The 21,651-nt window shown below is 54.2% G+C and overlaps 1 protein-coding gene across 1 annotated transcript in view; it reads right to left on the bottom strand.

The window, feature by feature from the left end:
- EFCAB6 (EF-hand calcium binding domain 6) overlaps positions 1-21,651 on the bottom strand; it is a 184,416-nt gene that overhangs the window by 9,032 nt on the left and 153,733 nt on the right. The window contains exons 27-29 of the mRNA XM_039863013.1: positions 19,483-19,674; positions 3,558-3,785; positions 1,305-1,689 (exon numbers count right to left, since the gene is read on the bottom strand). Coding sequence (XP_039718947.1) covers positions 1,305-1,689; positions 3,558-3,785; positions 19,483-19,674 — 805 coding nt within the window. The remainder of the gene's footprint in view (positions 1-1,304; positions 1,690-3,557; positions 3,786-19,482; positions 19,675-21,651) is intronic.

Below are 21,651 nucleotides of genomic sequence, written 5' to 3'. Positions count from 1 at the left end.
CCTGCCGGCCCCCAACTCCACCCGCAGCCTCTTTTCAATGCACGGCACCCTCAGCAGTCTTTTCAAAGAGCCCTGCAGACCCTGTAAGCCTCTGCCTAAAACTTGCAAGGCTCCATCGCCCGTGGGGTGGAAGCCAAGGTCCTAAGGCACCCCACCTCCCCCAGGCCTGTGAGCTTCCTGCGGCTGCCGTAACGGGTCTACGAACGTGGTGGCTTAAAGCAACACACGTTTATCCTCTTACAGTTCTGGAGGTCGGAAGCCAGAAATGGGTCCTGCCGAGCTAAACTCGAGGTGCCAGCAGGGCTGCACTCCTCCTGGGGGCTCGAGGGGAGAATCCACCCCTTTCGCTTTCCAGTCTAGAGGCCCCCACGGTCCTTGGCTGTGGCCCCTTCCTCCATCTTCGAAGCCGGCAATGTCAGGCCAAACTGTCCTCAAATCACGTCTCTCTGACAGGACCCTCTGCCTCCGTCATTACCATTACGGGCTCCTGTGACTTCCTCGGGACCCTGGATACGCTGGGATCACCCTGTCTTAAGCCAGCTGACTGGCAACTTGAATTCCATGTGCGACCTCGACTCCTCCTTGCCACGTACGGTGACATGTTACAGTCCCCGGGATTGGGACGTGGACATTTCAGGGTGCTCCTGACCCCCCCCTTCACTCTGCTCTACTCATCATCCCTAACTTGCCAAATACGTGACTACGTTTCCTGTTTCCTGCCCATCATCCCCCACGAGCGCGTAAACTCCACGAGGGCAGGGCCCTTTGTCCACACTCGGCTCTGGAGAGGACCCGGGGTGTCGTGGGTGTGCGGCAGGGATGTGTCGACCCGGGAACGGGTGCTGCCCGCCGTCTGAGAGCACTAGCCACGCGGGAAGCAGGTATGTGCGTGGTGGGGAGCCCTCAGCACCTCCCCCAGACATGCCGGCCTCGGAGATGAGGCGAGGGCCCCGCCCCGCGAGGCGGCCCCGCCCCCAACCCCAGGCCGGCGGCTCGGCCCTGCGCCAGGGTAGGCCTGGGTTCGAAACTGGGTCTCTGGGTGTCTGGCCGAGGACGCCTCTTAGGGCCCGTGCACCTTCCCCTGTAGAAAGCGGGTGCCGAAACTCACCTGTGGCTCAGGGCGGGGAGCTCTGCGCACAGTGGCACCTACCACTGGCGCGTTGGCTTTCCTGCCAGTGACAGTCTCCTGCCCAGCACGCACACAAGTCCCCCAGCCGCCGCCACCTTTCCTCCCCTTCCACCTGCCACGCCCCGCCCCCCTCCCCCGCCCGCCATTATCCTCCAGGCAAATGCTAAGGAGCCACCAGGGGGCTCCTCGCCTGGGACCCCTGCCCCAGGCTCATGCTGTGCCACCTTTTCAGTCACCCCGCAGCCCGTGGGAACGTGAGGGCCCCGCGCCCAGGGGGACTCGTGGGCCTGGTACAGGGCGACGGGCGACAGCGGGGGTGGAGGACTCACACAGGGGTGGCTCCGCTGCTTTGTCGCCGCCTTCAGGTCTCGAGTGGGCGACGACGCTGCAGATCTGTTTCCGTCCGAGACTTCGGGGACACTGCTCCCTCTGTGGGCCTTGGCCGAGTCGCCAGTGGCGGGTGGGGTGGCCACTTTCTCCGAACCGAACCTGCTCAGGAAGTCCGGGTACCGCAGCCTCCCCTTGGCGTTGATGGGCATCTCGCTCCAGAGCCTGTCGAACTGGTGAGGAAGCAGAAGGCATTTCCCCGGGGTTAGTGCAGGACGCGGCGGGAACCCCGGCGGCTCCGGTGCGAAGTGGGGCGGACGCTGGGGACCGCGGCGTGCGTTCGCGTGGGCGGGGGTCCGAGGCCCACGTCGGTAAAAAAAATTAGAAAAGGAAAAACCCATTCGGCCTCTGCTCGGCGGAAGCCTCTGGAAGCCTGAAAAAGCGAAGACAAGAGGATTGATTATTCACGGCTTCCGCAGGACATTTTTTAATTGAATTGGGCCCTTAGTGAGCAGTTTAAGGCCATTAAATCTTGTGATTAGTCACGCTGACTGAGCGGGTATATGCGAACATTTTCGGAGAAAATGCAAATCAAACCCCGGGTCCACCTCGGTCCCAGGGCAGCCCCTCCAGAGCGTTTCTCATCTTGCAGGCACACCTGAGTTCTGCAAACAGCTCACCAGGTGACACCGCCCTCAGCCACCGTGTTCGCATCCACAATTTATCTCACCCTCAGGGCAAACAATGCCTTCGCGCAAGATGAAAACGGAGGCGTTTGGGAAACCTGAGAGAAGTTTATGGCTTCGTATTGGTGCTGTCTGATGTCACGGCTGTGTCCGAACCATATGCAGCAGGATACGGGAAAATGACCCAATGCATCCAAAATGAGCCACTTTTGATGACTTCGGGGCTTTTAGGGAGCCGAGAAGAATGATAACTTATTTCCAATTTAGTTTTTTATAGCCCCTAAGGTCCAGCAGAGCCCCGGCCCCCAGCATGTGCCGGGGAGCAGCAGCCTCCGACCAGCAACCTGGTGTGTGTGTGGGGGGAGGGGCTCCTGTCCTTCCCGGCGCACCCGGCCTCGGCCAGAAACTGAAGTCACTTCTGGGCTCCACTGCGGATTTCCAAATGCAAATTGAAAGGGACCATGTCTGGCTCTATTTAAAATTCTGGAAAAGAAATAGTAAGGGGCAAGGAAGGGAGGGAGGAAGTTCCAGGCTCTGAGAAGGGAAAAGGTTTAGTTTGGAACAATATTCTTCATTCCTTTTTTTTTTTTTTTTTTAACTTTTATTTCAAAACAATTATAGATTTGCAGCCGAACTATATTTTAAGAATGAGGATAAAATAGAGAAGCCGTCAGGTTTGTTATTTCCTGAAAGAGCAGTAAACAGCGAATTACCGAGGTGACTGGGACAAAGGCGCTGGTGTGGGCAGAACCATCGGCGGAACCCCGGCAGCTGCCTCCCCAGCACCCCGGCCCCCAGCCCTATCATTGCCTCTCTCCTTCCGACCCCCGTCCTCCTGCTCCCCTCCTCCCCCACGCATCCATTAGCACACTCCGTTGGCTCCAGCCTGAAACCATCAGGATCAGGCTCCTCCGCTCAGCCCCCGCCCCAGGTGTTTACTCAGGTGCCCCCTTCTGAGGAGCCTTCCTCACTGCCGAGCTCGCAGCGCGGCCTCCCCGGTTCCCCATCGCGGCCCTCTTTCCTGCTATTTTTTGCCCCTGTAGCATTTACCACCATCCCACGTATGCATGTACCCTTATTTTGCTACTGCCCCTAAAGCGAACAGGCCCCAGAGGCAGGGTGTGTCTGTTGTGCTGCTGGCCGCTGGCAGCAGCTCCAACCTATGGAGCGTTTTCGCTGCTGCTTTGGGGACGTTCCCTCTGCTGCTCTGATTGAAAAGGTACGATTCATACCTATTCTATAAACAGATGGCTCCTGTGAGTCCGTGGCAAGTTTCAAAACAAAACAGAACAATAAAAAAAATCCCCTGCCCCCAAACCTCCAAGTATTTTTACAATAAAGAACAGTCTTAGACTCTGCATTCTGGGGAGGGGCCGGCCCGGTGGCTTCAGGCGCTCAGCCAAACGCATCCTTACCTGTTCATCTGTGAGGATTTGCACGTGGCGCGTGCAGATGGCTCTGAACTCGTCCCTGGAGGCGGTGTTCGTTTTCATGGTGTCAAAGTTCTCAAACTCCTGGGCGATGGCATGGTAACGGGATGTCACCGCCTTATGGAGCAGGGCCAGGATCTCTAGGTTTGCCGCGTCCTTAGGACACTCGGGTGGCGGGCCTTTGGGCATTTTCTCAGCCCACTCCACAGCAGTCTGGGAAACAGAGAGTGGAAAATGGGTCCATTTAATAAATAACGCCTCAGCTCTTGGCTCTGGGCCCAGGGCGGGTCCCGAGAGGCCCAGCTTCGCAAGGAATCCGAGACGGAGACAGACACGGCCCAGATGTAGGTCTAAACAGGATCTGAGCGCAGGTTCGGATTTACTTGCCGTAAGGGGGAGAGTGAGTGAGCCCACCCTGCAGGGCAAGGAGCTGCGCCAGGCCCCTCCTGGGAGGGCGCGCCTTTGCCTCTGCTCACTCCTTCAGCCGTCTTTTCTTCATTTAACAAACGCAGAGCGACAGCCAGCCCCGCGTGGCTAGGAACCGGCAGGGATACAGACGTGAGCTGCGGTCATTTCTGGGCGTCGCTGACTCGCAGCACTTAGAACCTGGAAGGCAGTTGTGAGGACTGTTCTGTTAGGAGGTTGCAGGCCACTCCTGGCTAAGTGCTCCCTTCAGTCTGGAACTTTTCACGACCCACAGGGATTTGATCCCGGGGCGTGATGCTCTAGCCTTCTCTGCCTCTCCCGGGTGCTGGGAAGCGCTATCTGGGCCTCGAGACGCTGTCCATGGTGCTGGGGAGCCAGGGGAAGGGACGGCTGGGCTCGGGGAGGAGGAAGAGGGGCGAGGAAGGACGGGCACGAGAGGACCTTCTCAGTGCGCATTTAGGCGTGTGTGGGGGCAAGAGGGCTCGTGGCAAGGTGAGCTAGGAGGGGCCTGAGGAGGACGGCGGTCCACGCTCAGCATCCTCCGACAATCACAAGGGTGGACAGACGGGACGAAAGGAATAGCAGGCGACGGAAAGGTACTTAGTGATCATTGGTGGATGCCGATAATGGCAAGGATCTCTGTGTCTATCCTGGGGGCGACTGGGCTCCATGAGAACCCACGGGTGACAATGCATGAAAGCTGACCTGTTCCTGGTGCATTCTGAGAAACACTGGGTTTCTCAACATCGAAGCCCTCTGTGACTGTGAGCTATGATAATAGCTCTTACGGTGTGCCGGCACTGTGCTAAGACCTTACCTATTACCACATCTAACCCCCAACTAGTATTAAAACTCGGTCATGATTCATTTTCAGCAAATGCACAGCAATAGATGTATGACATGTTACTATTCTTCAGGGCAGAGCACAGTGTTGCTTTATGAACGTGTATCAAACAGGATGGGAATTTTCTCAAAAATGGAAACACACACATGCATCACGTCCTCCGCCACCCAACAGTTAACAGAAGCTTGTAACGATGTCTACTTGGAGCCATTTGCAAAGTAAATGAACGCCTTTCTTTTCTCATTCTATAAAATAAGAGCAGTATCACTGATGCATCTTACACATTTCAGACAGTTGAAAATGCAGTTCCCACAGCTACGCACACGGCTACTCCCATAAACACTCTAAGGGATGTCAGACACTTGCCACACCCTTGGGACCTGAAGAAGACGGGACCCCCGGCGGACAACACTGGAGAGAACGCAGGTGGACGAGTCCACCGGCGAAGGTCGGAGTCCTGGGTCTGAGTCTGGACTCTGCCTCTCTCTGGTTGTGCAGCCCCACGCAAGCCACGTGAGCCCTCTGCCCTCAGCATCCTCATCCATCCCGGATAAACACGAAGTAATGCGTGTGAGCGCTCTTTGAAAATCTTAAAACACAAAGCGAATTGGAAACAATATTATTCTAACAACAGATATGGGAAAATTCTCAGTGGTATATAGGCAAGATTAGGTTAGTGTGCTATAAACTCCAGAGGAAACTGAATCGTTTTCTAGTAAAATATAGATGACTAAATTTAACTTAGGTACTAGACAAGGGCTAAACAGACAGGTTAACATAAAAGCAACCGAAAAAGCTGTTCAAAGATTGACCACCTATCATTTACGAAGGTATCAAGCCTAGAAGATCTTAAAGGCCAGCTATATCTAACTTTTAAATAATATATAACTTTTCACATTCGTCAAATTATTCCAGAACACAGAAAAGGAGAGATAGTATTCCAATTCATTATAAATTACCCTAATACTGAACATAAAAATATGATAAAGAACAGACCTGAAAGGAAAAATAAACCAATCTAATTTAGAGATATTAATGCAAAGACATTAAAAAAAAACAAACCCATTAGGAATATCTAGCACCGTATTTAAAAATGACATACCAAGGATCACCTAAGGTTAATTCCAAGTACAATCAGTCCCTGATGGTAGCAAAGGTCATGCGTCAACAGATGGCAAAAGAGTCTTATCAAAATTCAGCAACCACCCCCGACAAAAACAGTTCAGAATAGACTAAAACCGATAAACTCCATAGAAATAAAATAAACATCCTAGGGGTAATACTCTCATCCTAGATGAGCACGTCAGGTGCTATCTGTGCACATATTAAGTGGGCGAAACAGTAAAGCATTTCCATAAAGTCGGAAACAAGCTAGGCACCTCGCTGTCAGATCTGCTATCCACATTTTTAGAGGCTCCAGCTTTGAAACAAGACAAGAAGATGAAAGAAACAGTATAAATGTTGAAAAACAAAGATCTATTATTACTTGTGAATATGAGTCTACAATTAGAAAATCTCAGTACAATTATGAAAGTGGCTGGATTCAAGCTAAAAATACAAAAAAAAAGCAATTCTGGTTTTTTTATAGTTATTATAACTAGTTAGATATTGTAATGTGAAAAAAATCCAAATTCACATTAATGACAAAGCTATTGAGTCCCTTGGGATAAATTTCATATAAAAGGAACAAGACCTAGATAAAGAAATTGGAATAAATGGAGAGATTGCACTCCATTCATAGATGTGACGACTCCATTTCAAAAGAGAAAACCTTTCTCACATTAACAATAAATTTAATAAAATTCAGATAAAAACCTCAATGTATATTTGGAGGAATTATTAGACATATTGATATTAAAGTTGATATAGAAAGCTAAGTACGTGAGAATTGCCATGAAGTTTTTGGAAAAGGCTAGTAATGAAGTCTTTGACCCGCCAGATATTAAACTGCCACAGACTTGATATATAATCAGAATGGTATAGCTAGGTCCAGAAATACACAGATAAATCAGTGGACACCTACCCACTCCGTTAGTTAGAGAAACAGATCCCTACTATGGCTGGTCCGTGACAGTACAAGGCCTATTTTATTTACAAAAGCAGCAGAGGACCGCAGGGCTGCCTCACAGATACCCGTGGGAAAGAGCGGCCTCCTGCACAAGATACAGCGTCCAAGGTTCGTGAAGGAAGTCTTTCTTCTCTCCTGAGCCATCGACGTCAACACACGGTCCCCCCAAGGTCTCCAGCTCAGCAAAGGACGCTGTCTTTCCAGCAGGTTAGGCCTGGGGTCACCTGTGCTATATCTTTCTATCACCCATGTCCAAACCACCTACTGATCCCGGGGGCTCTGCTTTCTATATGGATCCAGACGGTGGCCACACCATCTTTACCTCCTAGCCAGGCCGCTGTCACGCCTGGCACAGGTTACTGCAGCAGTCTCTCTGTTTCCACCCTCAACCACTGTCCTCTGAGGATGACCTTTTTAAAGCATACGCACACGTGTAGACACGCACACAAGTACTAACATTTGTTCTCTGGATGGAGGAGTAAGCGAGGGACGAGGCAGGTGGAGAGCTGGGGTCAGCACCTGAGCCACACTGAATCCCAGAGCCCCGAGGGGCAGGTGAGCACTGCAGTGGGAGTGTGACACTCAACACACGCAGAGGCTCACGGAGAACGAACAGCCAGCACGCGTCATTCACAAACACCCCTGGAACATCTGCTCCGTGCCGGGCACTTTCCTAGGCACTGGGGAGGCAGAGGGAGGACGGAATCCTTAAAGTCTCTGCCCAGGCGGATGGAGCCTCCTGAGGAAGAGGGGGACGGGGCCGGTCTCACAGGTGAGCAGATCATGACCGGGGTGTGCGATGAGGGTCAGGGCACTGGGCGCACTGACCGAAACGGCCTCCCTGAGGGGACAAAGGAAGTGCAGATGCAAATCGACTCAACACCCAGGGCCAGAGGTGACACCAGCCTGCAAACTCAGTGCTCTGTCTCCATGTACCCAGGGGGCAGCCAGCACCGCTGTGGGGCCTCCCCACCCTCACCTGGGCCAGGAGGGCGGGAGGCGAGGGGGCTGACACAGGTGTCTTCCAAGGAGAAACAGGCAGCACACCTGTGCAGCTGGATGCAGCTTCTCAGGAAGGGGGTTTATAAAGGAAAAACGAAAATCACCAAGAACCCCAGCCCCCATCTACTGCCATCGCCTAAGGCGCACAGGCGACGAACCATCCACCTGAAGGTGCCCAGTCCTCAGAGGAAGTGGCCCACTGGCCTCCGGAGGGCATAGGCTGCCATCTCTCCCATCGAGGGCACTGAGGCTCACAGTCTGTTAGGCGCCCACATTCTGGTTCCCGTCCTGCTTTTCAGCAAAGCCGCTCAGCCACCGCCAGCCTCGCTCCGAGTGACTGGAGACGCCGGGGAAGAACAGATGGCTCTTGGTCTGGCGCTTCTGTGTCCCTGGCACTTCTCACGTGATCATTAGATCTGAATGGGGGAAAAGTGCTGCTTTCTCTATAACTAGGAGAAATGTTTCTCCTAATCAGAAGAGACACCACTATCTCCAGATGCAAATCTCACTTTCCCATACTAACTGCGCTTTTCACGGAAGGTGCTCTCAGGAGAGAAGGAAGCGGGAAGGGGCGAGGCCTCGGGCGCCTGCTTTCACCCACATTGGCGTTGGGACCTGCACCCTCAGTGCTCCCGCCCCCAACCCCAATCTGCATGCACGGCTGTTCTGGTCACTTTAAAAAAAAAAAGGAATCTTATGCACTATAGGTCAGACCCGATTAGAGAATTATTTACAGATTTTGAAAGCGTCTTCTCACATTTATTCAAGGGTATTCATAGAAGTTTGTTTAACCGAAAATTGTCCCTCTAGATGCCACAGAGAAATATGCACCACCATTGCCAGAAAGAAAATTCCTGGCCTCCTTTGTGACTACACCATAATGTTGGGAAAATATATAAGAGAAACAACACCCCAATATATGAAGTATACAATCGTCAGAGAACCGACCGATCACACGTTGCTTTTATGGAGAGCTTCTCGGTTTTAAATGCATCCACATATCTCGTTAGTAAAAAGCAAGTCACAGCGCTATAGCGGGGACCTGTGGTTCTAAATCCTGCCATTGCGTGAACCACCCAGTGGCTGCCCCAATAGGTGGTGGCCAGAGGGAGGTGGCCCGGGGAGGGGTCGGAGGGAGGCTGGTGGGAGGGGGCCCGTGCAGAATTCATTCTGAGCCTATCCCTCCGCCCTAGTCCAGGGCTCCTCTGCCTCCTGCAGCCGAGGCCTCTGCCGCTATGACTGACTGGGGTTGATCCTAGCACACACAGCTGCCGGCTGACAACTGGGGAGCCCTGCAGGCACGGTGCGGGGTCCCCAGCCCGTGTCCCGTGCTCCGTCAGCTCAGGCCAGACCTGCCATCCTTCGGCGCCTGGAGTCAGCCTGTGAAGAGGGGCCGGTGCCTGCTCGGCCGTGGGGGCGCAGACGGAGGGAGCAGCCCCTGTCGCCTCAGCTCTGGCGCCTCACACAGGGCAGAATGCGGCCGTGGCCGTGGGCCGGGCTGGCCAAGCGGAGGTCCATCACGTTCTTGTTCCAACGGCGGCACTAAGGGACTGAATTGAGACGAGGGCCAACTAGCATCCCGGCGCCGATCACGTCCAGCTCCCTTCTCGGCTGACTCGCGAAATCAACCTTCCACCCAGTCACATCCTAAGCAACTTCTCTAGAAAACAGGGGAGAGGGAACGGAACGGGGGTGGGTCACTGTCACATAGCCAGCCAGCTCGCGCGTCGGCTTCCTCGGGGGTCCTCCGCTTCCGCACTCCCTGTAGCCACACCCCCTGTCATGTGACTCTCAGGTCCCTCCCACTGACCAGGTTGGGGATACTTCCCTATCTCTCGGCTTTGGATGCAGCCATTGGACTTGCTTTGGCCAGCGGAAGGTTAGCAAGTACCACGTGACCGAGGAAGACCACAGCTCTTGTGTGGCTGGTGAGCCCCCCTTGCGCCCATGGCGCTGCCCGGAGAAGCACACGCCCTGGCTGCAGCACTGGGCCTGGGAGGAGGGGAGAGACACGTGAGCAGAGATGGTCCAGCCAAACCACCAGAGCCGAGCCAGCCTAGATCTGCCGCCCACAGATGCGGACGTGGAACAAAGGCTTATTGCTGTGGTGCTTTTGCGGGCAGTTGTTACATGGCAATGGCTGATCGATACGGTTCTGAATTTCTAGTTCATGGGAAATGAAAGAGGGTGAGCTCAGAGTACTGAGAGAAGAAGCAGGCTGGTCAACAGGGGTGGCTTTTTGGCCATCAGCTTTCCTTAACGATGGGCACATTGCAAGGGGACTTTGTGACATTCCTCCTGTGGGTGTCCAAGATGGCAGTCACCGGCCTGGGAGAAGTAGATTGGACAATGAGGTTTAGGCAAGGTCCATACTGGCCGTCAGATGAGAAATCTATCACAGTGTTAATTTAACTATTATGAAGGTTATAATGAGCTAATCGGGCTACACGATTCTTCCACTGAGTTTTGTTCTGAATATTTTGGGAGATGGTTATGTCATTTTTCCCATGACTCCTTTACAGGAGGAAAAAAAAGTCTCGAAACCTCATACAGAATAAGAACAACACAGCAGGTAGCAACGACTCCTAATTAGAAATACTCGGTACAGAATTCTTGCACTTCCTTTTAAAGAATAGTGTAATTACTTCTAAGAATTGAAAAATTGCTTCATTTGATCAAATATTTTGATTAGCAAAGAAATTAATTGTACTGTATCTTCATTTGTATTTACAGTGAATAAATGAATGCTAAAAATAACAACAGAAGCAAAACTGCCTGTCAGGAAAAAAAGATAAAACAGTAAAAAAATCCAGATGAAAATGAAACGGGAGTTCCGTGGGCAGGCGTGCTGCGACGGACCCCGACCGCCGGCTCAGCACCCCGACTTCTGCAGCTCCGAGAGCCCCGCGCACACCACCAAGGGCAGACGCTTATCATTAGGGGTCCCGAGGCCTCGGAGGCCAGAATGTTGTCTGCAAGAGCGAGGGAGGGACAGCAGGATTCCGGGCGTGGTTCAGGTTTCCTGGTGGCGGGGCCGCTGCCTAGACCCGGGCTCTCTTACTGTGCGAGGACTCTTTCTGGGCAATGGATGACGGCGCATCTGAAGATTCCAGAACTTCCTGTGGAATGGCTATGGTCAAGTCGAGCGTCAAGTCAACTGAACTAGGGCTTGCTGAGGCCCGGTGCTGGTGGCGCTGAGGCACGGTGTGCTGACGCTAAGACGCTGAGGCCCGGTGCTGGTGGTGCTGAGGCCCGGTGCTGGTGACACTGAGGCCTGGAGGCCCAGAACTGGAGGCCATCCTTTGCTGTGCCTCCTTCACCCAGATGCTGGGCATTACGGAAATTTCTCTAAGTCTCCCATCGCCCTTCAAGGTAGCTGTGGTTCTCCCTGTTTTTTAGACAGAGTAGGGGGACCCGGCTCCTAGGGGTCGGGACTCATCCGCGGCCTCCAGGCTCCTCCCCTATCAGCTGAGACCAGCTTAGGATGGTCTGACCTCAAAGCTATGCTCTTCCTATTCTGTCACCATTCCAGCCACCAACCACACACACAAGAAAGCAGGAGCCAGCTGAAAACGGGACTGCAGTAACTCGTAAGCGTTGACTGAGGGCCTACTGCGTGCTAGGCTCTGCCCCAGACACTGGGGACAGAGCAGCGAACAGCAGAGACTGGCCCTTGCCCTGGAGGAGCTGACACTTTGAGATGCCCACCAGGCAAGCAAGGCGGAGACCCACCCTAGCAACCCGTGCCCTCGCCCTGCCCATAGCCTGGGGCTTTCCCCAACCTGGGTCTCTGCACCTGCTGACCCTGACGCCCAGGAAGGCCCGTGCCCCCAAATCCAGACTCGGGGCAAGGTCGACACGGAGCCATATGTGCCCCCCTTGCCCGGAGCTGCACGTGCAGAGTTGGGTCCTCCCCACCTCCGCCTCTCAAGCTCACGTCCACTGACAGCTCGACAGTCACAAGGGCTCTAGCTGACTCCTTTGCAAACACCGACTCGCAAATCCCTCGGCAGCGTACGTACCATTGCCATAAAATGCAAGAAAAAAAGAGGGAAGCATTTACGCCGCCTCCTCGACCCTTTAATGAGGTACAATAAACTCATGGCTGGAGTCATTTATGAAACTATTAAAATAAATTCTTCCACCCAAATAAGTTCCACACCATATAACCACGTCGGCGCTGAGCATTAAGCATTAGACTTGCACTCACTGAAGCAGGATGGAATAAAGCAGTAACGGACGCCGGCATCTGGCTACGTGGGATGCCGGGCAGAGCTCTCTCCACGCTAACTCGGCCCACACGACAGTCATGCAGGATGGGCACGAGGCCGGTTCCCATGTGACAGGCGGGAAGCTGAGAGCGGAAACCTGGCTCCGGTCGCAGCTCCAGTCCCAGCTCTTGCTTGTCCTGTGCGGCTGGGAACTGGTGTCCTAACCTCTCTGTGCCTCAGTTTCCTCATTCACAGCATATGGATTAGGAGGGTACCCACACCTCACGCCCCCCTGCTCTGAAGATTAGCTGAGTTCATTGATGCAAAGCGCTTCGGTGTGCCTGGCTCACGGCACGTGTGCAGGGCGTATCGGCCCATCGCTTGAATGCTGGGGTCTGACCGTGGGTGACAAGAAGATGGCAGTAACTGGCTAGGCACGATCACTAGGGAGGTGACTTGCTCCTTCCTCTTAATCTCTCGGCATGGATCATTCAAGTTCAGGTCTTGGTCGAAGCCAAGAGATGGAACTTGCTGTCCACTCGTGAATGGTCACAGCCATCTCCGCTGGAGCAGTCATCTCTGCACGGGGACGGGGACCATGAGTGTGCTCACTTGTCCCCCGCCGCCGGGACACCTTGCTGTCCAGCACCCGGTGCACAGTCTCATTCACATCGGCTGCATGTGGAAAGTTAAGAGTCTTCCAGTCAGATGGGGCATCTACAGCCAGAATGCGAAGAGCTCGCCTACATGTCAGACGCACAGGCGGACGATGATAATCAACACGCTAGTGCCGGCTGTATTCGGGATTCTCTGTGAGAATTATTTGGGACAGTGACTTCTTGGGTTGACTCCTAGCTTCCTAATATGGCCATGACCTTGTAGAATCAGTGGAACAGCTCGCCTCTGGTGCTTAATTGATTCAAAAATTCCAATTAGATTAGATTATAAATCAGACTGTCATGGCTCTGGACGGACCCAATGCATAGTGCCTGCCCAGACGGGGTGTGACACTGTCCACGGATAGTGAACACAGTGTCCCACTGAGGGCAGGGATCAGGAGACAGTGCCAACCCAGATTCCAGAGGGAACGCTGGAATCTGGGGATGCCGGACGAAGTGATGGACATGAGGCGGACAGGACCTGGCCCTGCCCTGTGGGAGCACAGAACTTTTGGGGGAAGTCATCTGTTTAGATTTTACTGTATTATTTTCTACTTTACTAGAAACTCAGTTTGGGTTCAGTGTCACCTCGCCCTCCGCCTGAGACAGCTCTGTGTGAGAGGACATCTCTCGGGTGGAGAACGGGGACACACGACCGTCCTCCGCCGGGGGGCAGGCGGGAGCCAGCCTGGCGTGGACCCTGCACGTTTCTGTGAGCAGCATCAGAAAGCAGGCCACGCTCCCTGGGGTGGCCGACCCCTGTCCTGTTTCTGGCAGAGTCCCAGCTGGCAGCTCAGCTGGTAGAGCAGCCGGCACCTGGCCCCCGACTGCCCACGCCACTGGAACTGGGGCTGGCAGGGGGACCACTGCATTGCCCCAGGAGGCGGCTCGGACTCGGGCGGGGCCTGGGACGCACGCGCGGAGCGGCTGCCACTAACTCGGATCTGGGAGATTTTTCACTTAAAAGCACGGGGACGCATCGCGCTAAGTGGCAGTCGAGTAACGTGAGCAGGTTGCACGACCTAACCGCTCACCCTCTGTGACAATGTCACTTCCGCTCTGCTGCTTTTCATCACCATGGCCTGTCTGAGTGAGTGCTCACTCCAGGCTGGTGCCAGGACCAGGGCGGTCAGCTCGCTGGACGCACAGGTGGGCGTGAGAGGTTGACCGGCTCCCGTGGGGCTGCCATGTGACCCCTGTGGGGCTGCCGGGCGGGCTGCTGCTGGCACGTAGGCTGTGGCTGATGAACGCGTGGAGGGCTCAACAGCTCCCAAGCCCTGGCCCATCACTGAGGCCACTCCAGTGCCAACTCAGACCGAGCTACCCTTCACGACCTGCCACCTCCTCAGCGGTCTCCAAGGCGACAGGTAGTAAAGCTTTCGCTGGCAAGTAGAGAACGAGAGAAATTTAGGCAACACATTTAAAAATCACTGAAATGATATCACGGGGACGTAGCCTTTCCTAACAACATGTCTTAATAGTTTACCTAATTTATGCCCATTAATCACAGGGCCCTTTCCTGAAAAGCAAACTTTATAATTCTTTATCACATTCATTAAAAATACATAGACACCACTATATTTACAGTGAAGAGAAAGCTAAGTCTAAGTAACACTGTTGGCGGCTGATATAAATACGACGCTCATAAAAGATTACAAACGTTTTGATGTGCTTTACGGTCTCCTCTTCGGTCGAAAACCACAATCTTACATTCTGTCTTGGAAAAAAACCATATTCAAGGTATTTAACATCTCACAAATGACTTTAATGTCATAAGCACAAAGCAAGGGACGATCTCATTGGCTCTCTGCTGGCTAGAATGTGACAAAACAATTGCTCTGCATCGAATAAAGATGTTTTGCTAAAAAAAAAAATTCCATTATTTCCATGGTAATAAAGCAGAGAGATTTTATATGGGTTTCTACTATGTCTTTTAAAAATTCTATTTCTGCTCTGAGCGCTATTTTTATATTCACAGAAGATAGTGAAATTGTACTTTAAGACTTAGAAGAAATGTTAAACAGGAATGATCTCCTAAAAACAAGGTGATACTCTATATTTCGCACGTAGCGTTCGAATGTAAAATGTTTTTCTCAGAAGTGAACAAGAGGTACGGGCTGAGGACAGGAATTCAGATACTGTTTTCGCCCGGTTTGTGGGAATCTCACGAAAAACGTGCCGATGCTGTCGGCCGGCACTGTCCCCGCCCCTTTTTTTTTTTTTACTTTTTAACCGAGCCACTGGGTAGCAGTGCAGGTTTAGTCCCGGGCTCCCCTTCTTGTGTGCCACACAGGTTAGTGGTTCTCAGCCTGAATCAGGGTGCGTGGCTCGGGGCCCGCGATGCAAATTCCCTGCTCCCATCTGAAAGGACCGAAGTCGCCCTCCTTCTTCACTGGCTCACAGGCCTCTTCGGGGGACCCGCCTGGTTCTCGAACCCGAGAGTGACATCCAGAGCGTGACGTGGTGCCCGGAGGCCCCCGACCTGCACTTCGAGAAACACTGTTGACGTCAGGGGTGCTTAAAGAGGCAGAGGAGCGAGAAGGGGACGAGACACCGTGGCGAGCCACGCGGCGGGATCTGGAAATAACGTGGCAGCCACTCTGTGACGGGCACACGAGCCATGAGACCGGCCGAGGTTGCCGAAGACAGGTTTGGCGGCCGTGGGAGGCGGACCATGAGTGGGAGCGAGGTCGTCGGCTTTGCTCCCGTGAGCTTCGGCCCACCCGAGGCCTTACCAAGCGCGAGCGCGCACGAGCCCACCGCTGTGCTTCCCCTTCCAGAGCGGACTCAGCTCAGCCAGGGACTTCTCCGGGGACCACGCCACCGGGAGAGATGCCGACCATCTTAATTCCGCTGTGATCTCCTGCTCACCTGCCGCCCGCCCGTGCATCCCCAGGGGGAACGGAAGACTAGTGGGTGTCGTTTCTAATGAGCCTGAGGTCGACACATTTACTGTGCCTGTTATTTCTTACTCGTTTTCCCTCTGTGAAGGACACCAGCTTGGTCGGGATGACGGCATCCTAACTGTCCCAGCCGCCCTGGAGGAGGGCGACTCGTGTCCCTGCTCACGAGTCTCGATGAGTCTCCTTTTGCTCAGAGAAAGGGACCTGAGCTCTGAAGCAAGGGATGCAGGGTGCCAGTGCTCTGCCCTAGTCACCACTCCAAACCCCATCAGCAAATAGACAGGACAACGGGTGCCCCACATTCCCGAACTGCCTGATGCGGTCGCCCCGCGCTGAGCCTCACATCGGGCACCTTCACGGCCTCCCTTTGCCCCAACTCGTCCTCCTGGTAAATGCGCCTTGGCTGGAGCAGCGGCTTCTGAGCAAGGTCTCCCCACGCCCCAGGCCGACCCCAGGGCTGATAACCCGCAATTCCGCCACCAACTGCACACGGGCCGGGAAAAGCAGGAGGCGGCGTGCGGTAGGCCTGGCGGTGGCATCTCCGCACCCCTGGTCCCCAGCCGCAGCCCCACCTAGACCGGCACGCTGGCTCCAGGCCCTGAGCACATTTCCACGTCGCTCACACTGCAATCGGCCCTAAAAGCTCCTCGCAACAATGCGCAAAGCACTTCCAGAGGCAAAGGGGACTCCGCAAAGGACATCGGGCAGCGCCGGCGCTGGGAACACTCGCCCCGCGGTCGTGTGGTCCGTGAGCGAGGACGCGGAGGCTTGAGGCCTGCCTCGTGAGCTCTGGACAGAGCTGCTGTGAGGGCCCACGGTGGTCAGACACGTGAAAGGGTCCGGGCACATTCCCACAGGTGCTCAGTGACAGCGCACTATGGTCACGAGAACGCAGGAGACTGGACGCCGCCTGCAGCCGGGACGGCGGTCAGCCACCCCACGTCCGCCACCCGGCCCAGCAGGGCCTCTCTGCCCGCTCTCCCCCCACTCAGAGCCGAAAAGCCGGGGACATTCCCGGCTCGTTCTCTCTCGTGGCACACGCGGGCCACCAGCAAGGCCTGACTGCTCCACGAAGGTGTGTAGAATTGGGTGACATCGGCAGTGTCTTCCTCAGGTATGTGACCTGTCTCCCCGCTCGGGCCCTTGGCCTCCACAGTCCCCTCTCCATCCGGCAGCCATTGCGCCTTTTCTACAATGTAAGCTGGGTCATGACGATCCTCAGCCCCAGGGGATGAACAGATAAGCAACACATGGTCTAGTCACACAGGGGATTATTGTTGGCCTTAAAAAGAAAATCTGGCGCATGCTACCACGTGGCCGAAACAGGGCGACGCTACGCTCAGGGAAAGGAGCCAGTCGCAGAGGCGCGAGCGCTGCACGGTGCTGCACGGTTCCGCCTCCGCGAGGCTGCTGGAGGGGTGCGACCGCGGTCCCCAGAGGCGGGGGAGGGGTGCGGGGCAGCAGCACTTGATGGGTAGAGTTTTGGCTTCACAGAACGGGAGCTGTGGAGATGGATGGACGCGCTGTTTGCACGGCGACGTGGGTGGTCTTCACGCCACGGAACTGTGCGCGCGGAGGAGGGTAAGATGGTGAAATTGTATGTGTATTTTACTACAATAAAAAGATTTGGGGAAAAACGCATTGAAAATAGAAGCAAAAGCTCTCCAAGGCACATGGACAGAGCTTCATTCGGCTCTGAAGTTGATCCTGTCAGGGGTTCGCTGCCAGCCGAGGTGGCCAGGCAGGCACCTGGCTTCTGGGGCCTGTGTGCCTCTCCTGAGAAGTGGACACTGTCCCTTCACACAGCGTGGACAACGACCAGGTGAGGAGATGCACGGGGAGGGCCGGAGCTCAGGCGGCCTCGCCAAACGGCAGTGGGGGCTGTCCTTGTCACACTGCCATCGTGGGGTGTACCCCACTGCTTCCTTTTCTATCCTTTCCTGTGCTTTGCAAAATTTCCCCAGTGACTGTGCATTCTTTAAAAATCAGAATAAAGTATAATTCTCATGAAAAATAGCAAGTGTCACCATGAACAGGGAGACAGGATGAGTCACAGTCTAGGAGAAGGTATTCGCAGCTCACGCATCAACAGAGGGATGGGACCCTTCCCGGTCATTCGCAGACAAGAAGCCTGGATGGCTGATCGCCTGGCCTCACCGACCCTCAGGTGGGCAGATTAACGGGCCTGGCCATACCAAGGATTAGCGGGGCGTGGGGCGTCAGGGACTCTCACGTGAGGCCAGGGGCATGCACACTGACCGCTGCATCCGCTGTGCTGGCCTCAGGGAAGCGGGGCACACACCTGCCCGCCCCCAGCACTTCTGTGCACACAAGGAGACAGCCATAGAGGTTGGCTGGCACTCTGCCTCTAACGGAGGAAGCCGCAACCAACTCACACGCTCAATATGGCAGGACAGCGGCTGAGCAGCGCTATGTTCGCTCAGTACAGTATTCGTGTGACAGACTGATTTTATAGCGGCTTAAGTGAATGAACTAAAGCCTATGTAGTAACACGGATAAATCTTAAACCCATGCCATTAAGGCAGAAAAAAATGAGCGCAGAAGATGAAATGCAATATAACATCACATACAAAGCTCTAAAACACGCGACACGATAGTCCACGTTGCTTAGGAATCTCCATCTCAACGGCACAGGCGAGAGGACCGTGGTCCCCCAGGGGACACTGGGCGGAGCTCCGGGGGCCGGATGGACTTGGGGCCTGGACTTCTTGGGCACACTGCTGGCCGTCTCGCCTATCTGACGGACATGACTAGCAGGTGCCCTGTGGTGTCAGAGGGTTACGCGGGTTCTACAGAGGACGAAGGACAGCGAAGAAGGTGCCTGCCCTCGGAAAGCGCCCTGCAGTGGCTGCGGTGGTCGTCATTGTTATAATGAACCTCGGCCCTAAAACACCCGCCTGCTCTCCGCTCCAGGACGCTCGCTTCCGAGAGCCTGTCCTAGATAAGTGTGGGAGGATTCGAGCACTTAGGTGTTCGTTATACACGAGTGTGCAGTCGGAGATGGCCTGAGCATCCGGCCACAGGGGAAAGGCAAACTGACTCTTGTGGATCTTTCACATGGGTATTTTCGTCTGTCCTTCCGTGAGGGCAGGGGCCATGGCATCTGCGTGTCCATTCTCGGCATGGAATGGTGATCCAAGAAACCCGTGTTGGTTGACACTAGATTGTAATTGCTGCTAATGATGTTGGCCCAGTTATGTTTAGAGATCAAGAAACAACCTGAGAATGAGCAGCTTGTGTAGTCAGAGAAGCAGACCTGGGAAGGAACATGAGCCCAGGGCTCAGCCACTCTCCCTGCTCCAGGAAGCCCTCCCTGACTTCCCCCAGGACCTGCTGAGACATCTACCTCTACCCAATGCTTGACTGATACATGGCTCAGGGCCCGGCACATAGTAGGTTCTCAACAAATGCCTCCCGAGTAGATCCCCGTTCCTTCGCTGCTGCCGGCTCCGGCCTGACGCAAAATGGGCCCCTCTTCTTGGGACACCAGATCGTCTTCAGGGATCTAAGATTCCTGAGCACTCAGAACCAACCAGACAACAGCAAGCACCCAGACTCCTCTGAAAACAAAATAACTTTCAAATGAGCTAACAGGTACATATTTCCCTTCTCATACTCTATGTAGAATTTGTACCAATTTTTCATTTAGAATGAGCAAATTATATGAGGTGATTGCCAATTTATCGGACGTGGTTTTAATAAATTATCCATTCTGCAAAAACTAATTTTAGCCCTTTTCCAAAAAAGAGATGCTTATATGCTACAGACATCCTTACCTCTTCGAGGAAACAGTTGAAGTTCTGGAGAAAATATTTCCAATTTATATAGGGACTTAGATGAATTCTCAATTTTCTCAAAAAATAGTGATACTGGTTATCTGCTAGCTTGTAACAGAAATCCTTAAGAACTTGTCCAAAATCCGAAGACTTTACAAACCCAGTGTCCTCTTTATCCAATGCAGAAAACGCCTAAAAAAAAAAAAAAAAAAAAAAAGCAGATGCTACTGTCAAGTGAATATTTCAAAACTGTTTTTCCGAAGTATTGCGTCTGCTAAATGCGGATGAAATCAAGCGTATGCAAGTCCCCTGTAAGTTCTCAATGACTGAACAAATGCGCCGTGATTGAAAGAGCCAGACAGGAAGGACGGCACGTGGCGGGGGAGGCGGCGTGTCGCAGGCGCGCTCACGTCACTCGCTCCTACTCAGGTACGAGTCTGAGTGAAGAGGGGCCCTGCCCCCGCGGACTTGCCCAGGGGCTCGGTCATTAAATTCCAGCTCCTTGGAGCACAGACCCCCCGTACCAGGAGCCTCAGGTGCGATCCCGCTCTCTCGGGGCGGGGGCGGGGGCGGGGGTGTCCAGGTGATGCTGGAAGTGGCCAGGACTTGTCAACGGACCACCCCGCTACGTGCCCCGGAGGCCTGCGTGCCGAGGCTGCGTCGTCACCTCACCCTCGGCCAGCGCCCGTGTGCCCTCGTGTCACGGGAGGTCGCCCGGCGCCCCGTGCCTTTGCCACAGGGGCTGGGCGGACGGTGCCAACCCAGCGGCACAGCAGCCAAACTGAAAAAGTGCAAAAATGCGCTATAAAAAGAAAGCACATTTTTTTTCCATCTGTCGAAACAAAACCATTCATTTTTATTGCACTAGGAAATCTGGATCAAGTGGTAGGTTAAGATCTTTTTTTTTTTTTTTTTTAGTAAGAATTTAATGTGCTTGCAGACCCAAAACCAAATTCCCTTGCAGTTAATCCCTTTCGGAGCTAATTAGGCACACGCCATCAGCCCACGGGTGGCGATTATGTGTAATCAAATTAACCTTAAAATACTCCATAGCTTCGAATTCGTCTTTCGCTCGTGGCAATACCAGGCAGCTGTGTGAGCGGAGACACCGCTGGCCACACGGTCCAGAAGTGGACTCGAACCTCGGCTCTGTTGCCCCCATAAGCCCGTAACCTCTCTGAGCTTAGCTTCTTCGATATAAAAAATAGGGACTTCATAACTCATGTATGTTGTTCTAAGTTTTACTGTGGCAACTGGAAAACACACCTGTCTTGTGCCAGGCACCTGGCACATAGTGGGTCTCAGCAGATGTGCAGGAGAAAGACCACAAAAAACGGATGGCCGGCGGGGAAATGCCGAGCGATCCGCGGTGGTCAGGCACTGGTGCGAGGCGAGCATCAGGAGGCGCCCAGCAGGCCTAAGACGGACCCGCACCCCGGTCTGCGCGGCTTCCCGTGTCAGCCCAGCCCGCCACCCACGGGGTGGGTGGCAGAACCAAACCTAGAAAAGTCCACCTAAGTACCAGGTGGACGAGACGCGTCTGAGGCACATCCCCAGTGCTGGGCAGAGGCGCGGTCGCGTGTCCAGCATGCGCCCCGATGGCTGTCCTCTGCTCACTGCCTCGTGTGCCCTCTCGCCCTCCAGACCCCTGGCCAGAGAACCTCACTCTCGTGCTTAAAACCTCGTCGGCCAAGGGCTGCTTCTCAGAATCGAGTGCCACGGTTCCTCCCAAAGGTTCCACGGGCCTCAGTTTGAGAAACATCCCTCTAGGTGTTCTATGGTGCCACTTTAAGTCAGGGGGCAAAGCCACCTTGCGAATGGGTTTATTTGGCCTACACAGCACTTCTGAACAACCTGAATTATTGCTGACGTTTAGAAGTCAGGTGGCCTCAGAGCTTCTCATGAAAAACGGAAGGATTCAGCAGCACTGGGCATTTTCAGCTCAGTGATGGTGGGCCGGGGCCGGGGCCGGGGCCGGGGAGAAGCTGCCCTCCCACGGGCTGTGTCTCTGGCTTGGCCCCGCACGGCCCCTTCCTCCTTTACGTTATTCCTGGTCCCTGTGCACATCTGACTTTGCAGACTCCTGGGGGCCAGGACCGTTCCAGAGAATTCCTAGCTACGAAACGTTTCTGCTCTCCAAGGTAAAGGCCAAGTGTGCTGGCGTTCCAG

The sequence above is a fragment of the Pteropus medius genome, unplaced genomic scaffold (genome assembly GCF_902729225.1).
Source record: "Pteropus medius unplaced genomic scaffold, Ma_sr-lr_union100, whole genome shotgun sequence".
NCBI lineage: Eukaryota > Metazoa > Chordata > Mammalia > Chiroptera > Pteropodidae > Pteropus > Pteropus medius.
This window is presented reverse-complemented; position numbering and strand designations above follow the sequence as displayed.